Here is a 26873-nt window from a genome sequence, read left to right as displayed (position 1 = left end):
TAGGTGGGCTGATATATTTTTGCATTTAGCAATAGTTCAAGTTGGTTTTTTTGGACTTACGATTTGGCCACAAAGCACTGGTCCCACAAAAGTGTGGTTTGCAAAGATTGCTAAATAAACAAGTGTTTATGACTCCTTCCCTCAAAAGTGTTCCTGTTTAACGTGCATGTATGTAAAGCTCATGCAGATTTGCTTATATCTAACTTATGATATACCTTTTCTAGCTTACTCAGTTTATCTAAAAAATAACAAAGGTATTGAAAACTTTACTATAATGACTGATGTCGAAGCATGTATGTAGGTGGTTTTTGATTTTTGATTGGTTTATTTAAGTTTTTGAGGTTGGTAGTTGGTTAAAGAGATAAATTGTATTTTTGGACTGGTTTATATGTAACTATCATCATGTGCCATTTATGAATATTGAGTCAATACTGTCTTCTAAGTGTTTGGGAGACACTTTTACTATTGAAAGGGCAAAATGCAAGCTGTACACATTATGAGATGCCAGAACTTTAATGCATGCTGTTATTGTTAAAACCCCTTTGGAAAACAGGTGAAGGGTTTTACTTGTGTTGTCCTTTCTTTGGTTTGATGGTCAAGTGTAATTTGCAAATTTCAAGCAAAAATTGGACAGTGTAAATTATTGTCATCTCGTTGATCTCTCATGCCTCAGAAGTGTTGTTATTTAATGGAATGGTATCATCCTCAGTTGAATGCTATACTTACTTTCTGAATGCTTGACTTTCTGTTGCTCAAAAGCACAATTTGCACACAAATCTACATGTAGGTTCAAATTGTTGAGCTCATAATTTCAACTACTCCATTGCTCATACTTGCACATCGCACTCATGGCACAAAACGGTGGTGGAATTAGCATGAAAACAAATACAAGAGTGATAATCTGTCTATCTTGATTTGAATGGTGAGTTATTTCTTTGTCAGTTTCCAATTCCTAATACGTCAAAAGGAATCTTATCTGTTTTTACTCCTGTATCACTGCATTTATTCACCATTTTGCTCTTTCTTATGCAGCCCGTCCACAAGGAGCTCGAGGTGCAATGGCCGCCTTCAAGCAGATGGATAACACAGCAAATCCAGGAGGTGCAAAGCCGAAGCCAAAGTAAGTAGACAAACCTTTGAATTTGTATGTCAGGAGGGGTCTTTTTTCACCAAATTTATTCTTGCCATTGAGACTTGGAGAAATGGGAGTCGTCGTGGTGGATTGGAATACCAGGGGTCAAGCTTTAGGCATCACTATTGAAATCAAAATATGAGGGTCCAAGTAAAAAGCTATGTAATACCATGATGGGTCAAGCTTAGGGCCCCATTAGAATTGTTGCTCTGAGTTTGGAAGCATCCAGCTAAAGATGCTTCTGTTGGCCTTACACCAAGTTCTCAATACAGGGGATTGTAGTTGGTGTTATATTGAGTTCAAGGGCTCAAGATTTAGAATACCAGAGTCCAGCTATATACTTGCATTGTCATTTGTAAATGCTGGTTTATACTTTCTTCTTCCCATTAATTTGTATTCATATTGCAGTTTGAGTAGCAAGTTGAATTTACAATTCCTGCTACTCATATTGGTTTTAAACCTGTTGTTTTATTATGTACATACAGCACATTAGAAAGAGCCTATAGTGATGACCCCAGTAAGTCAGGGGCTAACACCACAAAATCTATGTGTGATGTCACTGAGTCTTCCAGGTCTTCAAGAATGGGGCTCGGATGCCAAAGAAGTAACCCTTCTTTTGAAAGAAGGAGTGGCTTGGATGAAAACGAGAATCTGACCTCAGTTAGGCAGAAAGCAAAGTCGCAGGGAGCATTGAATAATATTGACTTTGAAGAAGATACATCTGAAGCAAGTAGGAAACACTTGCTATGTAGACCTGTGAAAAATTTGTGGAATGGTGTTGATGAAGAATTCCGGCATAGGGTAGGGAATGAGGGTAAGGACTTTTGCAGGTCGAGGAGCCTTGAAAGTGGAATGGAGAATCAGGGTAAAGGAAAGAGGTCCCAAAATATCAAACCAGATGCGAACATAGTTAATACCAATCAGAGGAGAAATAAATCGCCTTTGGGCAGTCCGACTGTTCCTCGGAGCCCACTGGTCCCCATGAGCTTCCCAGTGTATCAGAGTAAACATCCTGGATATCTTCATGAGATGAAAGTTTCTAGTTGCCCAGGAACTCCTCTTTCAAAGCATGCCTGGTTTTGCTGTCCAAACGAATCAGAGAAGACTCCAATGCAAAGAAGGTTGAACTCTGAGTGTTCAAACACGCCTGACAGTCCACTTATGCAGAAGTCCAGAAATAACCTGCAGGATTCGAAGGCAAAGAGTGTTGATGTCCCGACACCTCCAGCCTCCCCAGCAAGATATAGGAGGCAGTTCAGTGAAGGGGATCAAGACAGTTCGCCAGCAAGTGCAAGGAGGAACTTTGATCTGAGCAAGGCCACACCTCCTGGAAGTCCTGTCATTAGGCCTGGTGAGAAACTACGCATCAATCTTGATCCAAATGCTAAACCTCTGTCAAGGTCAGGAAGCAGAGATGGTTCGCCTTGTAAGAGTTTACCTCCAGGCAGCCCAACGTGGAATGACAGACCAAGCAGGTCTCTGGATAATGATGAACCCGCTTCTCAACGAGCACAGCGTCCTTCCAGTCTGCACCTAGGACTGGATCCTCAAGATAGTTGTGAATCACCAACAACTCCAGGCACCCCTGGTGATCGATCTCCTGGACGAAAAAGTCCTGCCATCAGGCGATGGAAGTCGCCTGTTGAAAAGAAGTCTTTTAGCTTTGACAGCCCTCCACCTGAAAGAGGGAGAGAGAAGTTCGGAGCCAAGTCATTTGATGAGACAATGTTGCTTAGTCCCAAATCTCCTAGACCAGGAAGGAAGTTTGACCCTTCCGATTCCTCCGTGCATGACAGACAGCTGAGCAGAGGTAGTTCCCCTGCTGTTACCCCAACGACTAACAGAAGATCTCTCCACCCCTTTGACTCTTCTGTGAATGACAAGCAGATAAGCAGAGAGGGTTCCCCTGCTGTGACCCCGAAGATGCAGAGAAGACCACTTCAACTTGATTTGAAAGAGAAGGTGCTGGATAGAACTCCAAGTGGAAATAAGTCTCCAAATCTTGGGAGAAAGTTCAACCCCTCTGACTCAAGAGTGTATGAGAGGCAGCTGAGCAGGGATAATTCTCCATCCAGTACTCCAGGCTCACCAAAGTCACCTCTTGGACAGTTCTACAGCTTAAACAGTTCTACTTCAAGTTCAGTAGAATTAGTTGGATGCAAACATGCTGGTTCTCCTGAGTTTGGCTGGAACTTCAGCTCGTCAGATCAATCAGTATGTAACAGACAACTTAGCAGAGGAAGTTCCCCAGCGAAACATGAAGAACCTATGCATGGGACATATAGTAAATCACTTAGCGTTGGGAGCTCCCCGAAGTTAATGCGACAGTCTGCTGTGTCAGATGCGAGGTCCCCATCAGGTCTTGCACACAATAATAGTCTTGAAAAGGAACCTGTGAGACGACTCTTCGTAAAAAGGCATGAGCAAAGTCCTACCTCAGGTTATAGGGATTTGGAAGATGCATCAACAGGGAATAGTGATGAAAGTGTGTCGCCAAGTGAGGTGATTGAGGAAAGAATTGAACTTGATCAGAGTAGGCTAACTGAGAGTGCCCCTCCTATATCATTCAAAGCCAAGGCAAGCAAGTGGCCCTCGGTGGATAATCTTACCAAGCCTGAGCTCCCTCCGAAACTTACAAAGTGGAACTCTGCTGATGAGGTGAAACCTGTGCCTTTGCCAAGAAGAAATTCTAGTTCAAATGAAGGTTCAAACACTAAAGGAAAACAGAAGAAATGGGATGATATTCCAAGAACTCCTGGTAGTCTGCAGGGAGAATCGAAATTTTTTGGACAAGAAGAAAATGGGATTGGAGAAGATGGTGATGAAGGGAAGAAGGAAGTGAGAAATGCTGCCTTGAAGAAAGTAGCCACTATTAAGGATGAAGAGTGCCCTGTACCTCCTGCTAGAACTAAGAGTAAGAATAGGCGGTTTAAGAAATGTAATGCAGCGGATAAGAAAAAGGAAGAGATGGTTCCTGCAAATTTCAAACAAGTTGAAGCCCCTTTGCTCTTCAGGGAACCAAGGGAGAATGTAAGAGAGGCATTGAACCCAGCTAATAGAGCTGGGCCACCTTCTCCGGCGACATACCGACGAAATGAGTTGATGAGGAGAGGTTATAGCAATGAGACACCAGAAAAGACAATAAGGTCTGAATTGACTGGCCCAAGACAAGAATTTAGGAGGCCAAGACCAAAATCTGAATCTGGAATAGGTTGTGAAAGAGAAGCATGGATCCCAAGCCAGAGAGGAGGTGCTAAAAGTCCAAAGGAAGCAATGAAATTTTGGATGACCCTGACAGAGGATCCTAAGAACAAAGATCTTCACACTGTTTCCTCAAGCAGGCTCTCACAGCCGCATTCCATGCCTGCGAGACGTAACTGGAGAGATGTTGCTGAAAAAGCGAGTCAGTTTAAGAAACCACCATCAGTTGAAAGTAAGCCTAGGGAGTGGGACAACAATCCAACAAATGATTTCAGATATGATCTTGATGATAGTTCCCTGTCATCAGAGGTTTCAGCTGAATTGGAATTAAGGTTAGATATAGATGATGACATGAGCAGTATTGGACAAGATATTGACAGAGACAGGCTGAATGCTAACAATTCTCGAAAAGTTCAACCTCAGTCTTATGAGCCAAGTAATGCTGCACTATCTGAGGAGATTGTTAAACCAGAGGAGGCAAAGTATGTCCTTGCAGGACCTGACTATCAATGCCTGGTGAAGAAATCTGATGAACCACCTGTCAAATGTGAGCAACGCAGAATTCAGCCAGGTCCTAAGTCTCCACGTGCTGGATATGAAGATTATGACATCCTTGACATGCAGGACCCTGAGACTATCCATTTGCTAACACCACCACCACCAAAGCATCGGAAAGATGCCAAGAAAGAAGAAACGGTTTTCAATTATTATGAGGAGGATGTCTGTCCAGCTGTTCAAGACATCGATCAAATCATGTGCCAGTCACCAAAAATGAGACAGAAGAATAGTTCAACGGATGCAAGTTATCAGTACAAATACCCAGAGCATCCTACCAAGCAGAAAGATAAAAAACTGGGGGAATCTCCTCATTATCAAAGGAAGTGGTTAGAAGATAATCAGCTTGGAGATATCAGAAAAACAGATAAATTTGCTGATCGAGGCATGCCTTCATCACCATATGAATTCAAGTCTCCCAACCTTGATGGTTCATCTGAAAGTGTCAAGCCAAGTGATCTGAGACAGGATCAGAGAACTCCAACATATCCACGCAAATTTCCTTTCCAAGAAAATCCCGAGTCGCCAACTATTTCAAGTCCTTCATCCCCGTGTTTGACAAGGGCTTTGAGCAAACAAGAGTGTCCAGCATCACCTTCTCACACCAGGGTCTTTGTTCCACTAGATGACAGGAAAGGACTTACTGACAACAGGGCCCCTAGATCTGCTCCTCCTACGTCCCAAAGAAGAGAGTTCAGCTATGATAAGCCAGACTCAGGCTCCAACACACCTACTCTTCTATCAAAGTTTTCATTTGACCTACTGCCTAAGGGTGAAAATAAGAATGACATTACTCAAAATGGAGTAAAAAAAACTCGAGACTTTGACACTGGTAAATCCCCTGGCAATCCTGATTGGTATCACTCTGAGCCAAAAATGGCTCCTTTACCCCATACAAGGCGACAGGGTGACGATGGTCGGAACAACCCTGGTGTTAGCCCCTCGGTTGCTGAGCAGGATCACACTATTACGAAGGGTGATACGTGAGTACACGTGCATCTTCTCAGAATATAAAATACTTTGCTTTGATGCAGTTATTCAATTCAATACAATTAAGGTAGCCACTTTCCAGGTTCAAAGCGATAAAGTTTCAAATATCTGTTATAGGGGCAAAGTACCAAAAAGATGTGTTTAGTTCTGCACATTCAATTCAGGGGTTTACTTATAAAAAATGGTATTTTCTCATGGTATCAGTTCTTTCAGTTCATCAACCAACTTTTTTGTCTGGAAAGTGTCTATTGGTAACTTTTATTCCTTGCCATCAGCCACTGCATTGGGAATTGAATGAAGGAAAACAACTGCCTGATCTAGCATTTGCAAAGGAAAGGGCTATTTCTCGTTTCTAACTTTATATGGATCTTGCAAGACAGGATTGTAGAGCAAGAGATGTTTGGTAAAATGACAAGCTTTATTTTCAGCGATGGGCAAGCAAACAAACGGTATGGGGTGCCAAACTGTTGAGTGATAAATGTTGTCCTGGTGTTCTATTCTTTCTTCTTAAATGAAATTCAGGGAGAGCAGCATTGCAAAATCACAGAGGCAGTCTGTGAGGTGCTGGTTTGTGCAATGGTCCAACGGCAGTGCCACAATATCACACTATGGGACAATAGAACATCCAGCTATGAAATCCCAAACAATCAAGAACTCGAGAGTTGTCTCTTATAATCTATCTCTTGTTATTTTGTCTATCATGTTTATGCCTTGTTTTGTAGTGCTTTCTCACTCAGCTTCTCATGCTTTATACCTTTCCATTACGTTTTGCTCTTCCATTTCATTAATTTACCAAAAGAGAATCTCTCTCCAAACAGTAGACTTGTATCGATGTGACGCTGCAATGATAACATGATGGTTGATTCCAATTCACAAATCGCCAGCACACTTGTCTTTAGTCACAATTGTCATGTTATCATGGCTATGCCCGGATAAAATCAGTCATTTGTGGGTGGGGTGATTTAGAGTTGCTGTATTTGGTGAAGACAGACACAACAGAAATCGAAGGATGAGATTTGCGATATTCAGGATACATAATGTCTATACTAAAACACAATGCCACAAAACTGCCTACGGCATCCTTAAGCTATCATTTGTTTTCACTTGTTTTACTCAAACATTCATTCTCAGATTGGCAATTTGGACCATACCAATGATTAATTTGGATACTGGTACATATTCAGAGATGATAGAAAAGACATCATATTTTTGTCTCTCTGTGCTTGAAGTTCTCCTAGTTAATTTACCTGTAGTTCATTTAAAAACTTCTGATTTGGTACAAAACTTCCATTCTCATTTCACAGCTCAGCTTGTCCCATAACTTGCATGCATTCTCCTCTAATCTGAGCTTCCCTTTTTCAGCCCTCTACAATTTCTGCCCCTCGCGAACATAAAGCGAAATGCCTCCACCATAAAGTCAGAGATCCTGCGATTCGTGCAGCTGATCACCAAAAATTACGAGGTATAGTTATAACCTGTTTTATCATGTTTCATCAAATGACTGTTTGTTGTTTTGTGATGTAACATACACGGTTTCTTCCAGGGTCACTGTTTCCTTAACAAGCAAGTTTGATCATCAAGCCTCACCAAAAAGCCATAACACTAATAACTTCTAACTTATTTTCAGCTACTTGCGACTTAAGTGCACCGCAACAAGCAGTTTTAATGCAGTAATAGCGATAGTTGTTGTTGCCGTAATGTGACGTTTGTCTGTGCAATAAATAATGCATTTGTTGGTTATAAAAGTTGCTTGCCTGCGGTGTGCTTGAGAGACAATTTCCCAATAGACAATGTCTTCAAAATTGTGAAGTTTTTTGTCCATGCAGAATTTGTCCATCTTCTTCTTTCTCATAACAATAAATAAAACATTTACTAATATCTAAGTTGTCTTCTTCCAGGTGGTGTTACTTCTTCAACCTGCACCCGAGGTGTATTAACCCACCGAAACTACTGCAAGTAATGAATCAATTAATGAAAATTGATTGATTGCTGTGACGGCTGCAAATCAAATGATTGATTAACCATAATTCCAATCTTTCTCTTAGCTTCCTTGGTGCGCCCGCAGGCCCCGCTAAGGGTGTCAATGTGCAAAGAAGCCCTAGCGCAATCAAGCAAATGTTGATGGGTTGGTGCGCTTCCATGACACGAGGTTACGAGGTATAACATATCACACAATTTGCACGGCATGCACCGCATTTGGTTTTTTCCGACCCTAATCAAAGTCGCTTTCCTTTTATAAAAGCTTTTCATGTATATGTTGTCTCAGGAGCAACTCTGCTACATTAGCCAGTTGACTTTGTGAATCTAGTGCTTGATTGATATGGACTAGACAGTGGTGTTCACCAGCTAGGTGATTTTAACTAATGTACCGATCACAGGCCACAGCAGACTCCCAGGAATCCTTTGTAGCTGGTGAAATATCGGGGTGAAAGAAACTGAAAGAAGTCTCTTATATATATAATTGACCTCTTTAAAAATCTTTTGACAAACCTTTTGGTCAGTCTATTTTGCTGGGGAGTAGAAAACTGATAAGACAACATATGCTTGAAACATTGTTTTGTAGTTGTACATTAGAGTTCATTTCCAACACACGGCATATACCAATTAATCAACATATCTGAGTTCAGTAAGGGTAAATTATCCTGTTGGCAAAGTTTCTAAATAGACCATGAAACCAAAAATGTTTGATATGATAAATTTTCAAACATCTACTTCATCGCCAGAGGAAGTAGATTTTCAATTTCTCTTCCATTTATCTCAAAATGGCAGTCGTATTTTTTGGAAATTAACCCATAGTTAGTTTCGTTGCAAAATTCAAAATGTCAAACAATATATCAAGTATTCAGGTGTCTGCATGCTTTTGCAGAAAATCCAAGTTGAAGCATGACAGTAACAGTGCTTTATTGCTTGGCATTTATAGGGATTTGCAACGAAGCTCTAGGTATGTTTATCCTTTCCTGCATGATTTATCCATTTTTGAGGAAAATCCTTATGCATCTTGTCATGTCAATCTGTCCAACTGCAGGAATGAGCTTATGGTAACTGTATTCCTTGGCATAAGGATAACTTCTACTCAACTGCAGTGCGACTGGGACGATTCCTTGCCAGAGTTTTGGGATTTTCCTCAATGGTGTAATCCTTAAACCTTAAATTTGTATACTGCTTTGCTAACCACTTTTTCCAGGTTTGCATGTAAGCATGTCCCTCCCAGAAAAGGTGCTGTCAACCATCCATCCACAGATGCATCTAGTGCAATGTTGTCATCAGAGGTTTTGGTGCTTCTTGTCAGAGTGTTGTTCTGTGCATATTTTGGTTGCCCCATATATCTATCATTTTTGAATGTCCCTGAATGTATTTTGTGATTTTAGTTAGTTTTTGTCCTCCCAGACAGTGGATTATAATCTTTCTTTATGGACATTTCTGATAAGCAGATTTTTATGAACCATATTGTATTGCAAACTGCAACAAAATTTTGGCAGACATTTTTTTGAGATAACGGAATTACATTATCCGCCGAAGTAAAATTCGAGAATTTTTTTTGAGAAATGTTTGCAAATTGCACAATAGGCCCTGAAATTTTGCGGTGAAGAGTATTGGTATCTTCTAAATTTATGAAGAAATACAGTTGTGTAAAAATAGTTCCAGATAACTACTGCCACTAGGAGGTACTGGTACTAACATATTAAGCAGGAACTCCATATTTGGCAGAAAACAACTGAGTTCTAACTGATATTCTGTAGCCACGAAGGTGTCTAGAGTAGCCTTCACATTAATGATATTCATTGAGCATGTCTCTTTAAATTGTGGAATTTTTGCTCTAGATGTAGATTATATGGATGTAATAGGTTATTCTTACTTTGCAACTTTGGCAAGACACTTTGCCAAACTTACTGCTCTCCACCCAGGAATATTAATGGAGATCCTAGCTGGTTGAATAAAGACTACATGCTCACGCCCCGTTATTACTCTTGATTTAAAGTTTTGAGCACTTTTGGGGATTTTCCGGAGTCACCATCATTATTGAATTAAGTGGTGGCGAGAGAGTGCTTTTGCTCACACTGGTAGTCTATTGAAGGTGGATTGCTCCACAAATCTCATAAATGTATGTCTTCTCTTCCAGGGGGTGAATGTCACCAACTTTTCAAGTTCATGGGCTGATGGCCTGGCTTTCTGTGCCCTGATTCACCACTTTCATCCAGAAGCATTTGAATTCAGTGAACTAAAAGCCAAACATAGGAGGAAAAACTTCACACTGGCATTTGATACAGCTGAGTAAGTAGACATATTCATCTGACACTACACGGACTTGTTTATAGAAATCGCTTCGAAATCCTTTGTTTAAATGTGAATTGTGAAGCAACCCATAAACCGTGAAGTGTCGGACACTCTCGGGTCCCATACCTGACCGTGATGCATCACTTGTGGCCTCAGGCGAGTAGCTTCACTGGGACTGCCTTTTCATTTGAAACATAAAACAGAAATATCTTGTTCCTCATGTCTGTGCCGTGGCAATCGAAAGACCCATTCAAGAGGGAAAGGAACATGAGCATTTTGTGATGGATTCCTCTCCCTTTGCCGAAGAGGCTGTCAATAGGTCCCTGCATGGTCTCGGAACCAACTCCATTATAATCTCTTCTTCATTCCAGGAAATTTGCTGATATCGCTCCCCTTCTGGATGTGGAGGACATGGTACGCATGAAGAACCCAGACTGGAAATGTGTGTTCACTTACGTCCAAAGTTTTTACCGAAAGTTTAGGAATCATGAATGTGCTATTCACAGGCCAGCACAACCACCACCAGCGCAGTGATCAAGAAAAGCATTAGAAATATGGCCGCAGTGTAAAGCATTGGAATTGTGGCCTTAGAGACTTCTGAAACTTTATTTTAGCCATCTGTTTTGTGGCCATTGAATTCATGTGTCCTCAATCGCAATTATTCTAAAGTTGCGTAAGTTTTATCATGACAAAACTTATTTATGATTTTATCGAGTATTATATAAAAAGCTTCGAATAAGGAAGTTTTGAAAGAAGGTATTTGATGGTCTCACTTAGGCCACGTTTGAAGCAGCATTACTTAATTGACTACCAGTAAAACTCATGCTGGCTAAATTGTTAGAGTCAAACTGGGACATTTTACAGAATCTTTCGATGGAGTTCATGGCAAATGTCTACAAATTTACATAAACCTGCAGATTTTAGTAACCATTTTGACAAGATTTAAAGTCTTTTATGAACTTCTCTCGGGTAAAAGTGATCTTCATTCTTATGCAAAGCACGCACAGTAGTGATTCACATCAAACATAATGCAAATTAGTGCCATATCTACTATGAAAATGAGTGTTTCCTATTTAATGGAAAGTCCTTCATACCATTAACATTTCCCTGAAAAGATCCTCTGACCAGCAGCCATTGTTAATGCATTGTATCCTCTTTTTATAAAATTATCTTTTAAAACTGACTTTGGATAATATAAGTACCAGTAGTAGGGTATCATGATTGTGAAATAATTTATTTTTCTAAAGTTACACCCTCCCTTGACTGTAATGTCCTTTACCCAAAAAGTAAAAATGCAACAATACACGACCCCTATCAATTCGAGTTGGGCAATGTTCGATAATTCTGTGAATATACAATCGACCTTTGGTTTGATTATAGAAACATACAAGCACATTGGTATATAAGCTTAAAGATAGCGTATTCTTGTAAATATTCTGTAAATAATCATGTTTTGTTATTATCTATGCATTTATTTGTTCAATGCCAATCAATTTCTGCAAGTCTGTTCAATTTGGATGTGTAACAGAGGCAGACTTCCTATTCCATCGATATGTATTCAATGGCTTTAATGTGGACAATAAAACCAAATGGCTCCTGGCTGTATTTGCAGTATTGAAATGTATTTATTGCCATGTTTTTATTGTCATCTGCATGCAAGCCAGTGATGCAAAAATTATGGTACATAAAGCCCATCTCCATGGGTTATAAAACTGAAATATACAAAACCTCCTTTTCAATTGTAATTGTGTTCTTTCAAATTGTTCAATCAAAAGTGAAGCCACATGGATGGTTTCGTATTTGAAATGGCAGTGAAGTCATAGAATCTTGAAGGTAATTTTTTGCATATGTATGGCATGCAATCCGACAAAAATTGGATGAAAAATCATAAAGTCCTGAATGTTGTCAAGATTACATAGGCCAAGTTATTGAAAGTGTCCTCGACAACACTTGAGTTTTAAAATATTTCAAATTGGCAATAGAAAGTTTTACTTTAAATAAAGTTAGTTCTTCCTACACTACTGTAGAATGGCCTTAGAGTGTTTTTGTGCTGTCTTTAACACATAACCAATTGTTTACAATAATGTTTTAAAACATCAGGAAATTTTATGTATATAATCCATTTAAGCAATGTATTTTAGTTTTAACAACTTGTACTATACATATAGACAGTAAAAGATTACATTTTGCTGTTTTCTATTATATTATTGCAGAATGCACAATTAAGTCTCTGACGATTACTCGAGAATATGCAAGCTTACTGAAGTATTACATTGATACCATGTACGTCTTGCAGTGCTGAGGTTTTCACTTGGCACTGACATGTAAATATTCTTCTAAAAACATAATCATGATATTAACCAAAAGTGCATCTGAAAAATGTGAAAATGCAATTGCCCCTTTAATATCTGTGACATAAAATGGATATCAGGGTTCTGTGTCAAAGCAGGTGAAGATCTTTGACCTTGTAACTGTTGACCTGTGCTAATAGACTTCTTTGGCTCGGGTATATTGTTCAGTTTAAGCCAAACACAGTTCAGAAGAAATATAATCTTCCTTTGGAGCTTGCCTGTGAGCCGTGGCCTCATAGGCAAGTAAACCCTTCTTAAATCATGTATATTCTTTATGATATTTTATGCTTGGTTCATGTCTTTAGTCGTGTGCTTGATTGAAGCATAAGTTGATGATGTGTATTTCCTATTTTAATCTTGTAAATAATACAGTAATTCCTCAACAATGCTCGCTATCTGTTGAGGAAACGAAATGATGGTTTTATGATTGCAGATATTGCAATAAAGTTTTGTTGGCCTTTGATTTTATTGTTTGCTTTAGTTCTTTGTGATGCACGAGATTGATGAATACATTTTAAAATGCCAGTCGGATGGCCTCTTGGAGACCTGCAAGCTGGTGGAAATCTGACAGGACTTTTTGGGTCCTATGCAGCCGATGCCAGAGTTCTAATTTAGTTGAAACATTGGAATTGAACTAAACAATATATTCCCCTTCCAAACGCCTCCAAAATCTGGTTGACATCTCTTCCATCATTTCAAGATATTTGGACTGATTTTGTAACTACAGTTCATGCGTCGTACCGATATGCAGACATTGCAATACTTGGCCCCTTACAGTCCACTGAGCTGAGGTCGGTACCGATGGATGTTCAAATGAGATGCAAGACACTCTTAATGTACAACGTAACGTCACTCTAATGAGGACACCCTAGATTGAAAACTGATGTGACTGATATGGGACCAAACTCGGTATCTTCAATAGAGAGGGTGTCATGCTAAAGGAGTTTCTGCTAGGAGACATTCCACTGTATCTGGGGATTTGGCCTCTAGATTCTTCTTCCCCTTGACAGTACCTTATCTTCTAGGCTATCTGAGAAATGTTATTGGGGTTGTGATCTTGTCACATCCCCAAGGAGACTCTTATTCATCACAGTTTGGAGGAGACACTCTATTGTCCCATCCTGGAGGAGACACCCTATGTTGTCATCCTGGATGACTTACGGGGAACTCTTATATGTGTAAGTGCTTATCATGCCTTAAACACTGACTACACATATGTCCATGAGTAGTGCAAAGAAATCAATGTGATTTTCATCCAACAACTCGAGCACAGCCAAGGGGAGACATCATAATGTATAGTGTCCCCATCTTGTATAAGACATCCTATTTTCCCATCCCGGAGGAGACACCTCATTGTCCCATCCTCAGAAGACATCATTCAAAGACTATGAAGGATCTTTCACCTCAAATGGACAGGCTGAGTACATAACAAGGACCTGTTGAAAAGAGGAAACAAGGGCCCAGTTTATATAAAGAAACTCTGTCAGCACTGGAGCTAGATCAGGTCTACACTGAGGAAACTGCCAACCAGTATCACCCGTCAAGCTCTGACATGGAAACCACAGGAGAAGAGAAAAAGTGGCAGACCCATGAACAGTTGGCAACACTGGACCTCGAGAGTGACATGAAGACTGTGGGTCACTCTTGGAGGCAGGAACTGGAGAGGATCGCCAAGGACAGAAGATTATGGGGGAAAGTGGTAGCAGCCTTATACTCTCAGAGGAGTTAAAGGCTTAAGTAAGTAAGTCTCTCAAGAAAATATGGCCAAGAGGAGATGTCATATATATTGTCCCCATCCTGGGGGAGACAACATATTTTCTCATCCTAGAGGAGTCAGCCTATTGTCTTATCCTGGAGAAGACTGCCCATCCTGGGGGAGACAACATATTGTGACATCCTGGATGAGACGTCAAATTGTCCCATCATGGAAGTGACATTATCATGGAGACACCACTAACTTGAGACATGATAATCTGGTGCTTTACACCACAACTTTGGAGGAATTGTTTCGAAATACTGTGATGAGCCGAAAATCTTTAGACATCCACTCTAATTTTAGCACGAGTCTGGGCACACATTGAATAGACCCTTTTTACAGGAGCCAGAACAGGACTCCACTCCCCCTAAATCATGTGCAGATTCCCAGTTCAAGTGAAGATATATTTGTCTAATTCAGAACAGTGGCATATCTTTGAGCCTGATCATAGGGATATGTTGTCGAGACACCAGAAGCACGACAAGCATTATTTCCAATTTCATTTTCAGTTGCTTAGATCAGTGGGCACAGCAGACTAGATTCCCTTATGGGAATTCAGAATGGAACCTATTCCACCACCAGGTTCTTCGTTCGGGAAGGATGTCAACGTTCAGAAATTGGTCATGTTAGAGGAATCTGTTTATGGTAATCTTGAAGTGAAGTCGCCTCGCTCTGTATGCATGTCCACAGTGGTAGTGAAGGGGAAATATTTGACCCGTCACAGCAAAACCAGGCAGATGTTGCTCTAATCTTGCAGGTTGAGATAGACTGGTCATTCATTTGACTGTTGTCTGCCTTTTATAAAATCTAATTGCATCAATTTCTTCCATTATCTCCTGGTGTCATCGTCAATGCTGAATGCTCATGGTTTTGTTGCGACTGGTCTCACAACGTTCATGATTGACATTCTTTCATCACATGAAATGGTACTTGTAATACCAAAGCTCATATACAACATGGGACATTCCTGAATCGAGGGGTTGTGAGATGTGCCCTCAGACCAGAACTATGAGACTTAACACAGGTGACATCAGTCCGTATTCCTTGAACTTCTTGCTAACAAAGGTTTGTTTGACCTCTCTGTATGGACTCAACAAAAAGCGTTTCTGATTGGAATATTATTATTATTGAACCAAATTTACACACAACACATAAACATACATTTTCTGTTTGCAAGTGTTCCTGACTAGGCTTTGATTGACAAAATAGAACGCATATCAGAAGTGTCCTTATGATTCTTCAGTATGATAAATTAACAGTGGTCAACAGGGATTTTACTTGGCCTGTGCTCTACAAATGCATTTAAAATCCATCAGATCAAATTTGAATTGCATTTGATTCTGATGATCTAATATAACTTTCAATGCTCCATCTTCAAATTCAAAGGGTAAGTGATATCAGTGTTCAATCAATGTTTCAAAATAAGTCCTCCATGCATGTTGGAATCCTCTAGCGTGGGCACATAGCATGTCGCCCTCCATCAATAGGAATGCTTGCACCAGTGATAAACGAGGAGTCTGAGGACGCAAGGAATACAATAGCTTTGGCGACTTCTACTGGTTGACCAACGCGTCCCATGGCATGTGTTGTCTTAGAGTGCTCAAGGAACTGAAAAGAAATAATCCGTATCTTAGTATTCCAACTTTTATAATCCTCGAGTGGTATGTTAAGCTCATTAATTGAGCTTTGTGCGACAGAAAGTTTATGTCATTTTGATCTCATTTTGGACATTATGACATAGATTCTGAGCTATTCAGAGTACAAATTTTGAGACAAGCTAAACCCAAAAAGCACTGTTATGAACAAACCTTGGCATATGCTGCTTCATCCATACCACCGCGTTTGTGGATCTCAGTCATTATCACACCAGGGCTGAAAATAACATGGAAAGAATAATTGGTTTGCAAAGGTTTCTGGACTAAAAATCACAGTTGGGACTCGGGATATCTGCCTCTTTTTTCGTGGGATTCCCGACAGTAGTGGATTGGTTTGGGATTCACCTATTCTGGAATAGGGATGGAGCCTTTCATAAAGAAAACAGAAATTGAGACCACCTTTTACTAGACGATACTCTTTAACTTCTTTTGAAAAAACAAATAACAGGACTACAAAATCTGCATAATCATGTTTATTAAAAAATAATCATCACAGATACCTTGTGAGCACACAGCAATTGAGTAAAATCAGCTTTTAAAATCAACCAGCATCAGCATCTAGTCAAATACACATATAATGGACAAAAAATGCTTTTCCAATTGAGCCAGAGAAACATACAGTTTACTTAATTTGGATGAAAATGGAACTTGCACTCAGCTCCACCATTTTAGTCTTCCTTAATCAACGAAATAATGAGTTCTACTGCAACTGGAAGATCCCTACACAAGACGTAGATACATGTAGCAAAAGTCATAGTCAATTCCTGGAAATTGTCCTTTAAATCATAAATGACTAGTAAAATACGATAGAGAAATTTGGTGCAAATATCCACCCTAGCGTGGACACATGGCATGACGTCCTCCATCAATAGGAATACTGGCACCAGTGATGAATGACGAATCCGAGGACGCGAGGAATACAATAGCTTTGGCAACCTCTTCTGGCTGACCGACACGTCCCATGGCATGAGTCGTCTTGCAGTGCTCAAGAAACTGAAACAATGATTAAGAAGGATGAACATCTGTAACGGATAGATTGCTTGGTTGTTGCACTTGTGTAAATGACTAACTAGTATATTAAGAAAAATAAATGCTAGTCGGACAGTTGAGTCCGATGAACGCACTAATTACTAGAGTTGATTAACTACCATGTTGGGAAGCACATGTGAACAGGGAAGGACAAGAACTGGACTTACAATGCTAAAAACAAGGGGAAATTGGATATGCGGGTGAACTCCAAACCTATGTACATGTACTCACCTTGCTATAAGCTTCCCCATCCATTCCCCCACGTTTGTGAAGGTCAGTTACAATTACGCCAGGACTGAAAACATTTAGAAAACCCATCTAACATCAGCTGAAAGCCAGGGGTTTCGAAGCGAGATGTTTTTTTTAATATTTCCATCAACTTTTCTGTGGTTTTCCCAGTCACCTTGCTGTGTATGATATGGAACAGTAGAAGAGAGCTTGACACTGTGTGGTCACGATTTGATCCACTTGTTAATTAAGACAGTAGTCATAGACATAGCTGGGCACCAGATAACCTCACAGACAGAATGAAAGGAAGCTAGTGGCAGGCTTCAACTGGTGTTGAGTGGCCTTTACAGCATGATCAGCCATGCAGCTGATAGGAGAGATAAAAAACACACAACATCTTGCTTAAATCCTATGACCTTGAGAACTAGGAAAAGCCATACTTACTTGACAGAATTCACTCTAACTCCCTTCTGTGCAAGCTCTGAAACAACGCAATATGCATGACAGAATGCCAAACAAGTACAGGATGACGGATAAACAACAGTACAGACACTCAGAAACAAACAATATGAACTACCTCTCAAAAATATCAAACATTTTTTTCACTGAGTGCTGAGTGGGAATGAAAGGGATGAATGAAGTGTATAGTATTCTGGAGGACCGCTTTCTTATTTCTTTTATAATTAATGCACTATGCTCTACTGAACTTTTGTCTTCAACAGAAAGCAAGAAGCCTCAATCGATGAGAGAGTATTTATATTTACCTAAGGCACAGCATCGGGTAAACTGGTCAATAGCAGCCTTGGACATGCAGTATGAAATAACACCAGGAAACTGAAAGAAAATACAATTATATTTCATAGTTAGAATTTGCAGCATACACGCAAGCCCTGAGTAAGGAAGAAATGTGTTTATCACAGTTCTGTTGGAAATGTTTACCCCCGTTTTATGTTTTCTAACAATGGTGAAATATAATTAAATGACTGTAAAAAGAACATCTTATTAAAATTACTGCTGCATGGTTGTCAAAACACTAAATTAATGGCAATGAAACCTTTTAAAGTGCAGATGGAAACACTGCATCGAAAACAGCCTAAAAGCTGTAGATGTAACACTATCCAAAACAAGCAGAATGCAACAAAGAAAGACTTATTGAGACTGCACAGTGCATGATACCAAAAAGTCGACTTACTGCTCTCATGCCATTTACACTTGATACATTTAAAATTGATCCTGAAAAAGGAACAATGTGGAAGGTGTTTCTTAGTTTTTGGATATGAACTGTATTAATGCTTGTATAATACAGCAACCAGTTGCACAAAAAGGTTTTTCACTGATGTTGGTGTCCTATGACCAGGTTCTCTCCTCTTGCCAAATGCTTTCGCAATAATAAACAAAAGAAAAAATGACAGAGGATTTATGCCATCTCGAGACAGACATAGGGGCAACATTGTGCATGGTTCGACTCCCAGCATTATAAGACTTGGTAAGATATTGGTAAAAACTTTTTTGTGCAATCAGGCCTTGGTCATTCGAAGTACGTCCGGAGAGGTTCAAGTTAGTTAGGGTGAAATCAAATCTTTAAAGCGTTCGATTGGTATAACTTACTGCACGCAATCCTGTAACGCTGGAAAGATTTACAATCGACCCTAGAAAGACAATAGAGAATTTAAAATGTTTAATCACAGAGTAGATTGTGCACTTTTAAGTAAAAGGAACATTTGTAGCCATCAAGTGCCATTTATCTGTATGACTGAAATCCCTACCAAACCCTCATGATTTGAAATAGAGTTACTTCAAATTTGAATATCTAAACCAACACTATTTTGCTCTTCCTTGTTAATTGAAAAGGTGATTAGAATCATCATGTTATTGAATATCATAGGTACAAACCTTTTGTTTTGATGAGGTGAGGTACAGCTAGTTTGGTCATGTAGAAATGGCATCTTACATTAATGTTCATGGTGTAGTCATAGTCTTCCATTGACTGGGTTTCAATGCCACCTGGTTTGACAATGCCTGCATTGTTAACCTGAAAAAAGACATACTCGTAAAATTTTCTCAAAGAATTCTCAATATTTGAAGAGTTGTTTGTGACTGTTTCTTTTATCTGGTTATTCCAAGGAGAACACGCTAAAATTTTATAACATAAATATCTTTAAATTGCTTTATTATCAGGACAAGTCAAAATCTTATTCAAAATGCACTGAATAGACTGATTTGATCTGTTATTTCTGTTAGCTGGTAGAAAAAAACCTTTTGCCAGTTTTGGTAACAAAACAAAGTACACCGTATCAACATTACGACAACTCATAGTCACTTACCAATACATCCAATTGTCCAAACTTTTTAATTGTTTCATCAACAACTTTTTTCACATCATCATCCTTTGTGAGGTCTGCTTGGAGACTCAAAATCTGAAAAAAAGTTTATTGTCTATCTATTTTAATCCAGGTAGGCAACAACTTAAAGCTTCAAGTAGATCCATTTGTGAATGGTTAACCTTTTTGGGTCAAGATTGTAGGCAATGGATTTAGTTTAGCTTTAATTTTGAAAAATACTGTTGTGTCATTCACAGAGGGTCCTATCTCCATCAGAGGGATTACCTTCTGGCTGACTGCATGCTACGGCAAATGTGCAGTTATGGAATATTCCCAAAAGATACTTAAAATCCAAACCATTTTTTATAGCATTAAAAAAGTATCCTGTTAGTTAGAAACTGAGCCTTTTCACAAACTTGCATTTTCAGCAGGAAGACCAGCTTTCTCACACTGGCTGACTGTAGCTTGCAGATTTTCCACATTTCGTCCAGAAATGGAAAGTTTGGCTCCAAGGCGGGCAAATTCCAGAGCAGCTCCTTGACCAAGGCCAGAACTAGCCCCTGCAAAAAGGAAACTATGTATTCAAATCTAGTTCTTGATTTTACCACAAAAAATGCTTACCAGATCACTGACATTGATCAGATTCAAGATTCACATCCAGGAACTCAGCACGGCTCCCTCAGCTCACACTATACTTAAAAGCCTACTATAGGACCAAGTAGGTAAGGTCGCAGGCTATGTTACTGTTACATATCTCAACTCTCATGTGCATGTAATGCTATGTTAAGTGCTTCTTCGACCTTGGACTGGTAGTACCCTGTCACAGTACAATACCGAGTACACACATCACAACATCAACATGTACTTAATTGTACACACATTTCAAAAGGGAGTTTTTTGAGAGAAACTGAAATTTCTTAATGTTGACAATGACATACCAGTGATAATGACAATTTTATCTTTTAGATTGCTCATGTTTCAGGGCAAAATACACAGAATCAACTTTGTAAACAAGAATAAATCGAAAAATCTACTTTGCCACGCCAGCCAATTTTTGGTGTTAGCTAAGTTCAGCAGTACCATTGAGCGCTCCTCAGTGGTGGAAGTTGTAACTAAACGTATTCCGCAGAACAATCTCCCGGTCTTCAGTCCGTCTGTCGAATTTTACATGCCTAGCTCTCTAATTAACCTGGCGCGGGGTCTATTACTTTTATATCAATACTCACGCTGCTCATGTTATTTTGTTCTCGTATGGTCGAAAATTATACTAACGTAGGGCCTAGTACTTTTGAAACTCGAGCATGGTTATTGGTTGTGATAAAACGGCACTGCCCGGTTTTACAGTAACGGAACTTCGGCGGTCCGATCGGAAAGCAAGGAACTGATCGCGACAACAACATCTTGAAAAATGGTGAACCTTGGACAGCAAACTAGAAAATTCGTCCAGTAAATTCGTTTTTAGCTCCTTCAAAATGGACCCGTCAGACGTGACAGCGTGCCTTGATGAATGGAAGGAACTAGACAAAGAGTTCTGCAAATTAGAAGTGCGTTTTATGCGATGTTTACTAAGTGAAATGCTGCTGAAGTGCTTTGCTTGCACTACTGTTTAATATGTAAAGTCAAGGACTTAGTGAGCCCCCCTTTAGGTCGGGGGAGCTCCCCCGAACCCCCCTACGAGCATATGTTAAGTGCAAGCTCTAACAACTACAGCTGTTACAATGGGGGGACACCCCCCAAACCCCCCTCCGTCGACATAGGTTTTTACCAGTGCGTTGGGGGGAAGCTCCCCCCAAACCCCCCCGGTGGACAGTCAACTAGCCCTTCTGTGTCATACTGCTGGAGGGGGGGTGCGATGGGACCATCCATATAGTTCCTTCCGACACATTTTTGTTTTGGTAATGTAGTCCTTATTCACGGGAATCGGGCGTTTCCAGTGATAAACGACACAAATAGGTTGTCCTCATGCATTCACTTTGGAAACGCATTTTAAAATAGATGTTACGTCCTGTTTATCGGGCACGTCATCATCGCGTACATTTGGGAAAAACTCCCTAACGAGACCGGAGCAGACGGCTGAAAGTAGTTTATTTATTGGCCGCTAGGGTACAGAATGTCGCTCACCCGAATTTTTCACGCAACTTTTGCTAAATAGAGCTAGTTCTAGTTTGTAATTCATTTTGATACTTCAGATTTGGGCAGAAGACCAATATAACTTAGTCGTCAGTGTGGTTTTAAGCTGGAAAAACGTATTTGTTTTTCTTAAAGTGCCTTTTTTGGACGGGTGTGTGCGATTGTTTTGTTTTTATGTCACGTGACCTCCATCATGTCGACACAAAATTGAAATAAACCACCCTTTTCTGTCATTATTTAGGACGGATATTTCTCTAATAAAAATATTAATATAATTGGCCAATTTCTTAGGCATATGATGTAGCGAATTCCCATGAAGATTTAAATTAATTTAAATTAATTTCAACAAATGGGATAGCAACCACCACCGGAAGATCGCGGAGAAATCGGTAAACTCAACGGAGTTAATTCAGAAAAATACCAAAAAAAATTGTTTGTAGGATATACAATATTTACTCTCTTTATTTCTAATCATTCATTATATACTCCCACACACACGTGTATCTTAAGAGCCCCTCCTAAAGGGGGGCTTATAAGACAACTCAACTGAACTCTATACTCAGCCTGGGCAGTATTGTATCAATGTTTATACTGTACATACATTGATCAGATGATACTGATAAACCAGCTGGAGAGCCACAAGAAACCACCAGAGCCACAGGGCCACAAGAAACCAGCAGTGCCTCTCTAAATAGTTTCATTGATTGGTACAGAATTGACTACTAACTTTTGCCACCAGCAAATGGACAGCTCCCTTGGCAGAGCACCAACACAACAGTTTCCTTGAAAGTCAGCTGTTTTGTGTCAGTTAATCTTATGTTTTCTTTAATTAAAGGAAGACCATCGCCAATATTTGAAAAAAGTTGATGAGGTGAAGGCTCTTCAGAAAAAATGTGTGAGTGGTATAGCTCATCAGCGGTACAGGATGCGATCAATAGGGGAGATGATGAAGAGGTACTTGTTTTTTTCATGGTGTTCTAGAATTAGATACCGGTAGTGATAAGCTACGTTTTGTAAGTGTTATCCTCCGGAATTTCTTATGGTAGTAGAATATTGTTCACATATTCTAAACTCACCTCCCGAGGCCTGCTTATCAGCTAACCAGGGTCAATATAACATTATATTAAAGTGGAATTACTGTGTCGTGATTGCTGATGCAATAGTTTGAAAGTATTCAATATCAATTCTGTAAAAACTTCTGTGCCAAAATACATAATGAATCAGTTGGTTAATTTTGAATATTTAGAGTATTGTCTGTTTGATAATTTCAAACAAAATTTTATTCTTCCTTTAAAAGTGTCCGCCTCATGGGAGTAAAGTCAAATGGGGTGTTGAAATTGATTTTGTTGGCCTGATTTCAGGGCTGATAAGGTGACCTCAAGGCCAGAGGATAAGGAGAAGATCCAAGTACTTCATTCTGACTTAGCAGAGAGGAAAGAAACATTCAGGGAGATGGAAGAATATCTACCTCATAAAAATGGGTGAGATTGTGCTTGAAAAATCTCTTTAGATAAGAATTAGTGATGACATGCATTTCGAATGCAGGAAGCATTGTCATGCCTTGTGTAATTGGGGTGAAGTTCAGTATGGTCTCTGGGTTTTGTGTTGCTGCCAGTACATCTGCATTGGTAAAAATATTTTTATTGTAGTGTAAACCTGAATGTAGCAAAGACATCATGGACATGCAAATCAGGTCTAAAAAAGATAAGTGCCTGGCAATGCACTAAAAACTAAGAGGAAGGCAGGGACTCTGCTAAAGCTTTAACTTCAGCCCTGTAAAAATTGTTGGAGAAATTGTAACATTGAAAAAAAAAATGTCTGTTTTGTTTTCCAGATTGTACTTGCGTATCATTCTTGGCCAAGTGAATGTATCTCTGCTGAGTAAGCTGGACCGATTTGCTTACAAACAAGATTATGAGCACTTCAAACTCGTCATGACCATCATCACCACGATCATGTCTTTCTGTCTGCTTACATTTGTCAAGTACAGGTAAGTGATCTGATGTAAGTAGTGAGTGATTTTTAGGGGTCTTACTCTAGAGGCAGGAGCTGAGACTTGGATCCCTATGTAGCCCTCACTTGTGCTCCATCCTGTAGGTCAAAGCTGTGACCAGATGTGATTTGAACCCACAAACCGTGTTCTTGGATTGTGTGTCTGACACACTTCAAAGTCTTAAGTATCTGTAACTACTTACTTTGCCAGAACTGAACAAAGCTTGACCAAGAACCAAGACCACGAATTTTGGTTTTTTTACTGTGCAGTGGTGATATTTTCTCGTGAAATATGCTACAGGACTGTTATTATTGTGTAACGTGTATTTCAATTTCTAGAATGATTGATGCGGCCTTCCACTTCTTGCTTGTGTGGTACTACTGTACAATGACCATCAGAGAGAGTATTCTTATTGTCAATGGCTCCAGGTAAGATTATCTTTAACGCACACTGTATTGTATCCTACAACTCTTTTGAAAATATTGATAATCATGGATTAACCCCAGCAATATGGAATAACTATTTTACCCGCAACAATGATAATGATGATTATGAACAAGAGCATTCACTTCCAATCTTCTGTTTCTTTGAATTGATTGATTCTTGAGCTGTCTTAGAGTAAGACAAGTTTATTCTTCCAGATAATTGTAATGTTAGGCATGAACCTATTTATGTGACCTCTCTCCACTTCATTTCTCTTTGCAGGATTAAAGGCTGGTGGTTATCGCATCATTTTGTATCGACAGTCTGTGCTGGAATACTGTTGATATGGCCTGACTGTGTTACATACCATCTATTTAGGAAGCAGTTCATGTGTTTTTCTTTATTCATAAGTAAGTACGTCTTCTCTTTCAATCACTTGGACAAGTTTTGGACAATCAAAACGGGTCCAAACTTCTTTCTTTTAATACCAATCATGTTAAGTGGTATTGGTACAAAATTTGGGCAGAAAGTCATATCTTGAAGCTACCTTATGTGCCATGAGTTTGTTAACAAGCTGTCCTGCTTGAACTTGTTAACAAGCTGTCCTGCTTGAACTTTTCCAGGTTTTGTCCAGGTACTTCAGTGTAATTATCAAAAAGGTTGCTTGTATCGACTGAGGACTATGGGAGAGCGACACAACATGGACATCACTGTAGGTAAGTGGTATTTCTTATAATGGCGATTCTGGCTCTAGCAGATACGAATAATGCAACACTCAACCCTAATGAAGGCAGTGATTTTCCTGACTGTTTTGGGCCAAGATGTTAAACAAGCCACCAGGGACCAACACATTAAAAAAGGTCAAAAGAAAATAACAAATTCCGAAATATATAACGAATTTCTTTTGTCCTGTAGTTGTTTTTTCAACATAGCTAATTTGATTAATCTTACTGTCTTTCCAGATGGATTCCAATCCTGGATGTGGAAGGGTCTGACTTTCCTGCTACCCTTCCTATTTGCTGTTTATGTAAGTGCACAATCGGCAACTTCTGCCTTTAATAGTCTCTTTTTAGTTATTTACAACGGCTGAAAAATTTGTACAGCTTAAAGTTGGACATTGTTATCTAAATCCCTCAAAACCTGCCAAGTAATCTTCAAAAACTGATGCCGAAATGAAGAATCAGCATAAAAAAGAAGTGCTGGTATTTTATCTCAAGCAAGTGTCGGCACACTCAGCTTGCCATATTGCCATTCTTTAAGGATCATCGATAAACACCAATTCTAACAATATTAGAAATGTTAGGATTGTGACACATTGATGTTTATGGATCCCTTGCATATAATTTCAACTAAATGTGTTTGAACTTGTTCAAATGAATCAGTTCATATCATTTTCTTTTTTCCTTTTCAGATCTTCCAGTTTTACAATGCTTACACCCTGTACTTGCTGTCCTACCATTCAGACTGTAAAGAGTGGCAAGTCCCTGTCCTGGCCTTCATCTTCCTTATCCTGTTCTGTGGCAACTTTTTTACCACACTGGGAGTAGTGAGACAAAAACTCAAGAAAGACGGCCTGAATCATTTAAGGAACAAGTACCGATTCAACCACGTGAAACCAGAGTAGATTTCCCAGGCAGATGCAAGAACTGTACAATGGCTTTCATTTTGTTGATGGTTGACTTTTCATGCTAGTGTAATCATACATCATCCTCTGACAGAGAGGATTTGTATGACTCATTTCTTAGGACATGAAAAGAAAAGTAACATCGTTTTGACAACAGCAGTTTTATCATGTACATTCTCGTCCCAGGAAGTATTGCAGCAGTGTGACAGCCTGTGCTCAAAAACGAACTTCAAAGTTCTCAAAAGAACTTTCTGCCAGCTCGCTCCTGCATGGGAAGATTAAAATTTGTGTTGGTGTTAGTCTAATCCATGCAACATTTGTATCTACACTGCATGTATAGCCCTTTCAAAAAAGGTCCCAAAAACATTAAATATAATCGCGGTATCTTGGTGACCATATCGTTCGGTAGCGAAAGGGTTTGCTTGTCCAGGAATTTAACTCTTCTCTATATCTTATTGTAGAATAATGTCTTATGTAAATATTTAGTTGATTATCCTGTAAACATAATTTCCATTTTCGAAATTGGAATGAGCTCAAATGAGATTTTGCATCATTTGCAGAGGGATTGTGATTAATATCAGATAACATAATATCGCCACCTCACGTGTATTATCGCCAGTATGTTCCAAAGACATGGCAATCATATGTTGTGTTATGTTAGTGAGAATGTTTTTATTGTGTCAATTACTTGATGTGCCATGAAAATCCAGACCGATGCTGTTCAACTGAAGAGAAAATCTTCTCTCAGCGACCAGAAGTTACATGCTTCCTTTATAAGAGAGCACTGTTTCAGCTGTTGGTAATTTGCACATATGTCACATTCAAAGTCATTTATATTTTGAACTCTGACAGTTTTCAGACTGAAAAAAAACTTAAGTTATATATATTGTCATTATAATTGCTCAAATAATTGGTCCCAAGTTAATGATTTAATAGATGGCCTTAATTATGTGGTTGAGGTACTATTATCACTATATTAATACTCCATGTGTAAAATGAATTTTGGTGTTGAAGTGGTCAGCTCACCAAAAATGGACTTTTGTCTGCGTAAAGACAGTTTGGCATGACCAGTTGTATTTTAGCCAGCTGCGAGCAAAGATAAAATAAATAGCTGAAAAAATTAGCTGAAATTTTAATATGATGACTCCAACTATTCTTCTGAAATATGATATTCTGCTTCTGCTTCTGTAAGATACTTGGCAGGCCGTCT

The 26873-nt window shown here is 39.3% G+C and overlaps 3 protein-coding genes across 17 annotated transcripts in view; 2 read left to right on the top strand and 1 right to left on the bottom strand.

Annotated features, from left to right (window-relative positions):
• The window catches only part of LOC135483046 (muscle M-line assembly protein unc-89-like), a 58285-nt gene extending 45318 nt beyond the window's left edge, over positions 1-12967 (top strand). For 5 of the 11 annotated variants that reach the window (XM_064763549.1, XM_064763552.1, XM_064763546.1 and 2 more), the window contains 5 exons: positions 225-254; positions 1033-1120; positions 7924-8035; positions 9999-10150; positions 10525-12967. In XM_064763549.1, the coding sequence (XP_064619619.1) occupies positions 225-254; positions 1033-1120; positions 7924-8035; positions 9999-10150; positions 10525-10687 (545 nt within the window). In that variant the 3' untranslated portion in view covers positions 10688-12967. Of the gene's footprint in view, positions 1-224; positions 255-1032; positions 1121-7240; positions 7341-7923; positions 8036-9998; positions 10151-10524 lie in introns of all 11 variants that reach the window. The other 6 variants (XM_064763554.1, XM_064763553.1, XM_064763551.1 and 3 more) reach the window with 3 other exon arrangements.
• Positions 12968-15363: 2396 nt separating this feature from the next.
• LOC135483012 (3-oxoacyl-[acyl-carrier-protein] reductase FabG-like) lies at positions 15364-20562 on the bottom strand. Of its 4 annotated transcripts, none has more exons than XM_064763505.1 (9): positions 20432-20562; positions 19914-20053; positions 19497-19589; positions 19066-19204; positions 18781-18821; positions 17937-18006; positions 17617-17653; positions 16069-16132; positions 15364-15868 (listed from the first exon to the last, which is right to left on the bottom strand). In XM_064763505.1, exons 1-9 carry the CDS (start codon positions 20466-20468, stop codon positions 15710-15712), a joined length of 780 nt encoding a protein of 259 aa, XP_064619575.1. In that variant the 5' UTR covers positions 20469-20562; the 3' UTR covers positions 15364-15709. The 4 variants fall into 4 exon arrangements, with proteins under 4 accessions (XP_064619575.1, XP_064619576.1, XP_064619577.1 ...); XM_064763506.1 differs by lacking the exon at positions 18781-18821 and adding an exon at positions 18365-18405; XM_064763507.1 differs by lacking the exons at positions 15364-15868; positions 16069-16132 and adding exons at positions 16162-16908; positions 17176-17239.
• A 340-nt stretch (positions 20563-20902) lies between these two features.
• LOC135483007 (ion channel TACAN-like) lies at positions 20903-26801 on the top strand. Of its 2 annotated transcripts, none has more exons than XM_064763500.1 (9): positions 20903-21037; positions 22459-22577; positions 22985-23104; positions 23458-23613; positions 23955-24044; positions 24322-24449; positions 24663-24755; positions 25002-25066; positions 25451-26801. In XM_064763500.1, the coding sequence occupies exons 1-9, from the start codon at positions 20966-20968 to the stop codon at positions 25661-25663; spliced, it is 1056 nt and encodes a 351-aa protein (XP_064619570.1). In that variant the 5' UTR covers positions 20903-20965; the 3' UTR covers positions 25664-26801. The 2 variants fall into 2 exon arrangements, with proteins under 2 accessions (XP_064619570.1, XP_064619571.1); XM_064763501.1 differs by having other exon boundaries at positions 20917-21037; positions 22463-22577.
• Positions 26802-26873: the final 72 nt, after the last annotated feature.

Source organism: Lineus longissimus, chromosome 2 (genome assembly GCF_910592395.1).
Source record: "Lineus longissimus chromosome 2, tnLinLong1.2, whole genome shotgun sequence".
In the NCBI taxonomy this organism is placed as follows: Eukaryota; Metazoa; Nemertea; class Pilidiophora; order Heteronemertea; family Lineidae; genus Lineus; species Lineus longissimus.
The sequence above is the reverse complement of the archived record's forward strand: the minus strand, read 5'-3'. Positions and strand labels throughout refer to the sequence as shown.

Excerpts from the sequence above, each read along its gene's own strand:
- LOC135483007 (XM_064763500.1), top strand. The coding sequence starts at position 20,966 with ATGGACCCGTCAGACGTGACAGCGTGCCTTGATGAATGGAAGGAACTA. Across the intron at positions 22,578-22,984 it reads ATAGGGGAGATGATGAAGAG|GGCTGATAAGGTGACCTCAA; the intron begins GTACTTGTTTTT and ends GCCTGATTTCAG. Across the intron at positions 23,614-23,954 it reads CTTACATTTGTCAAGTACAG|AATGATTGATGCGGCCTTCC; the intron begins GTAAGTGATCTG and ends TTCAATTTCTAG.
- LOC135483012 (XM_064763505.1), bottom strand. The coding sequence starts at position 20,468 with ATGAGCAATCTAAAAGATAAAATTGTCATTATCACTG. Across the intron at positions 19,590-19,913 it reads CTGGTCTTCCTGCTGAAAAT|ATTTTGAGTCTCCAAGCAGA; the intron begins GCAAGTTTGTGA and ends ACTTTTTTTCAG. Across the intron at positions 17,654-17,936 it reads TACCCGATGCTGTGCCTTAG|AGCTTGCACAGAAGGGAGTT; the intron begins GTAAATATAAAT and ends GCGTTGTTTCAG.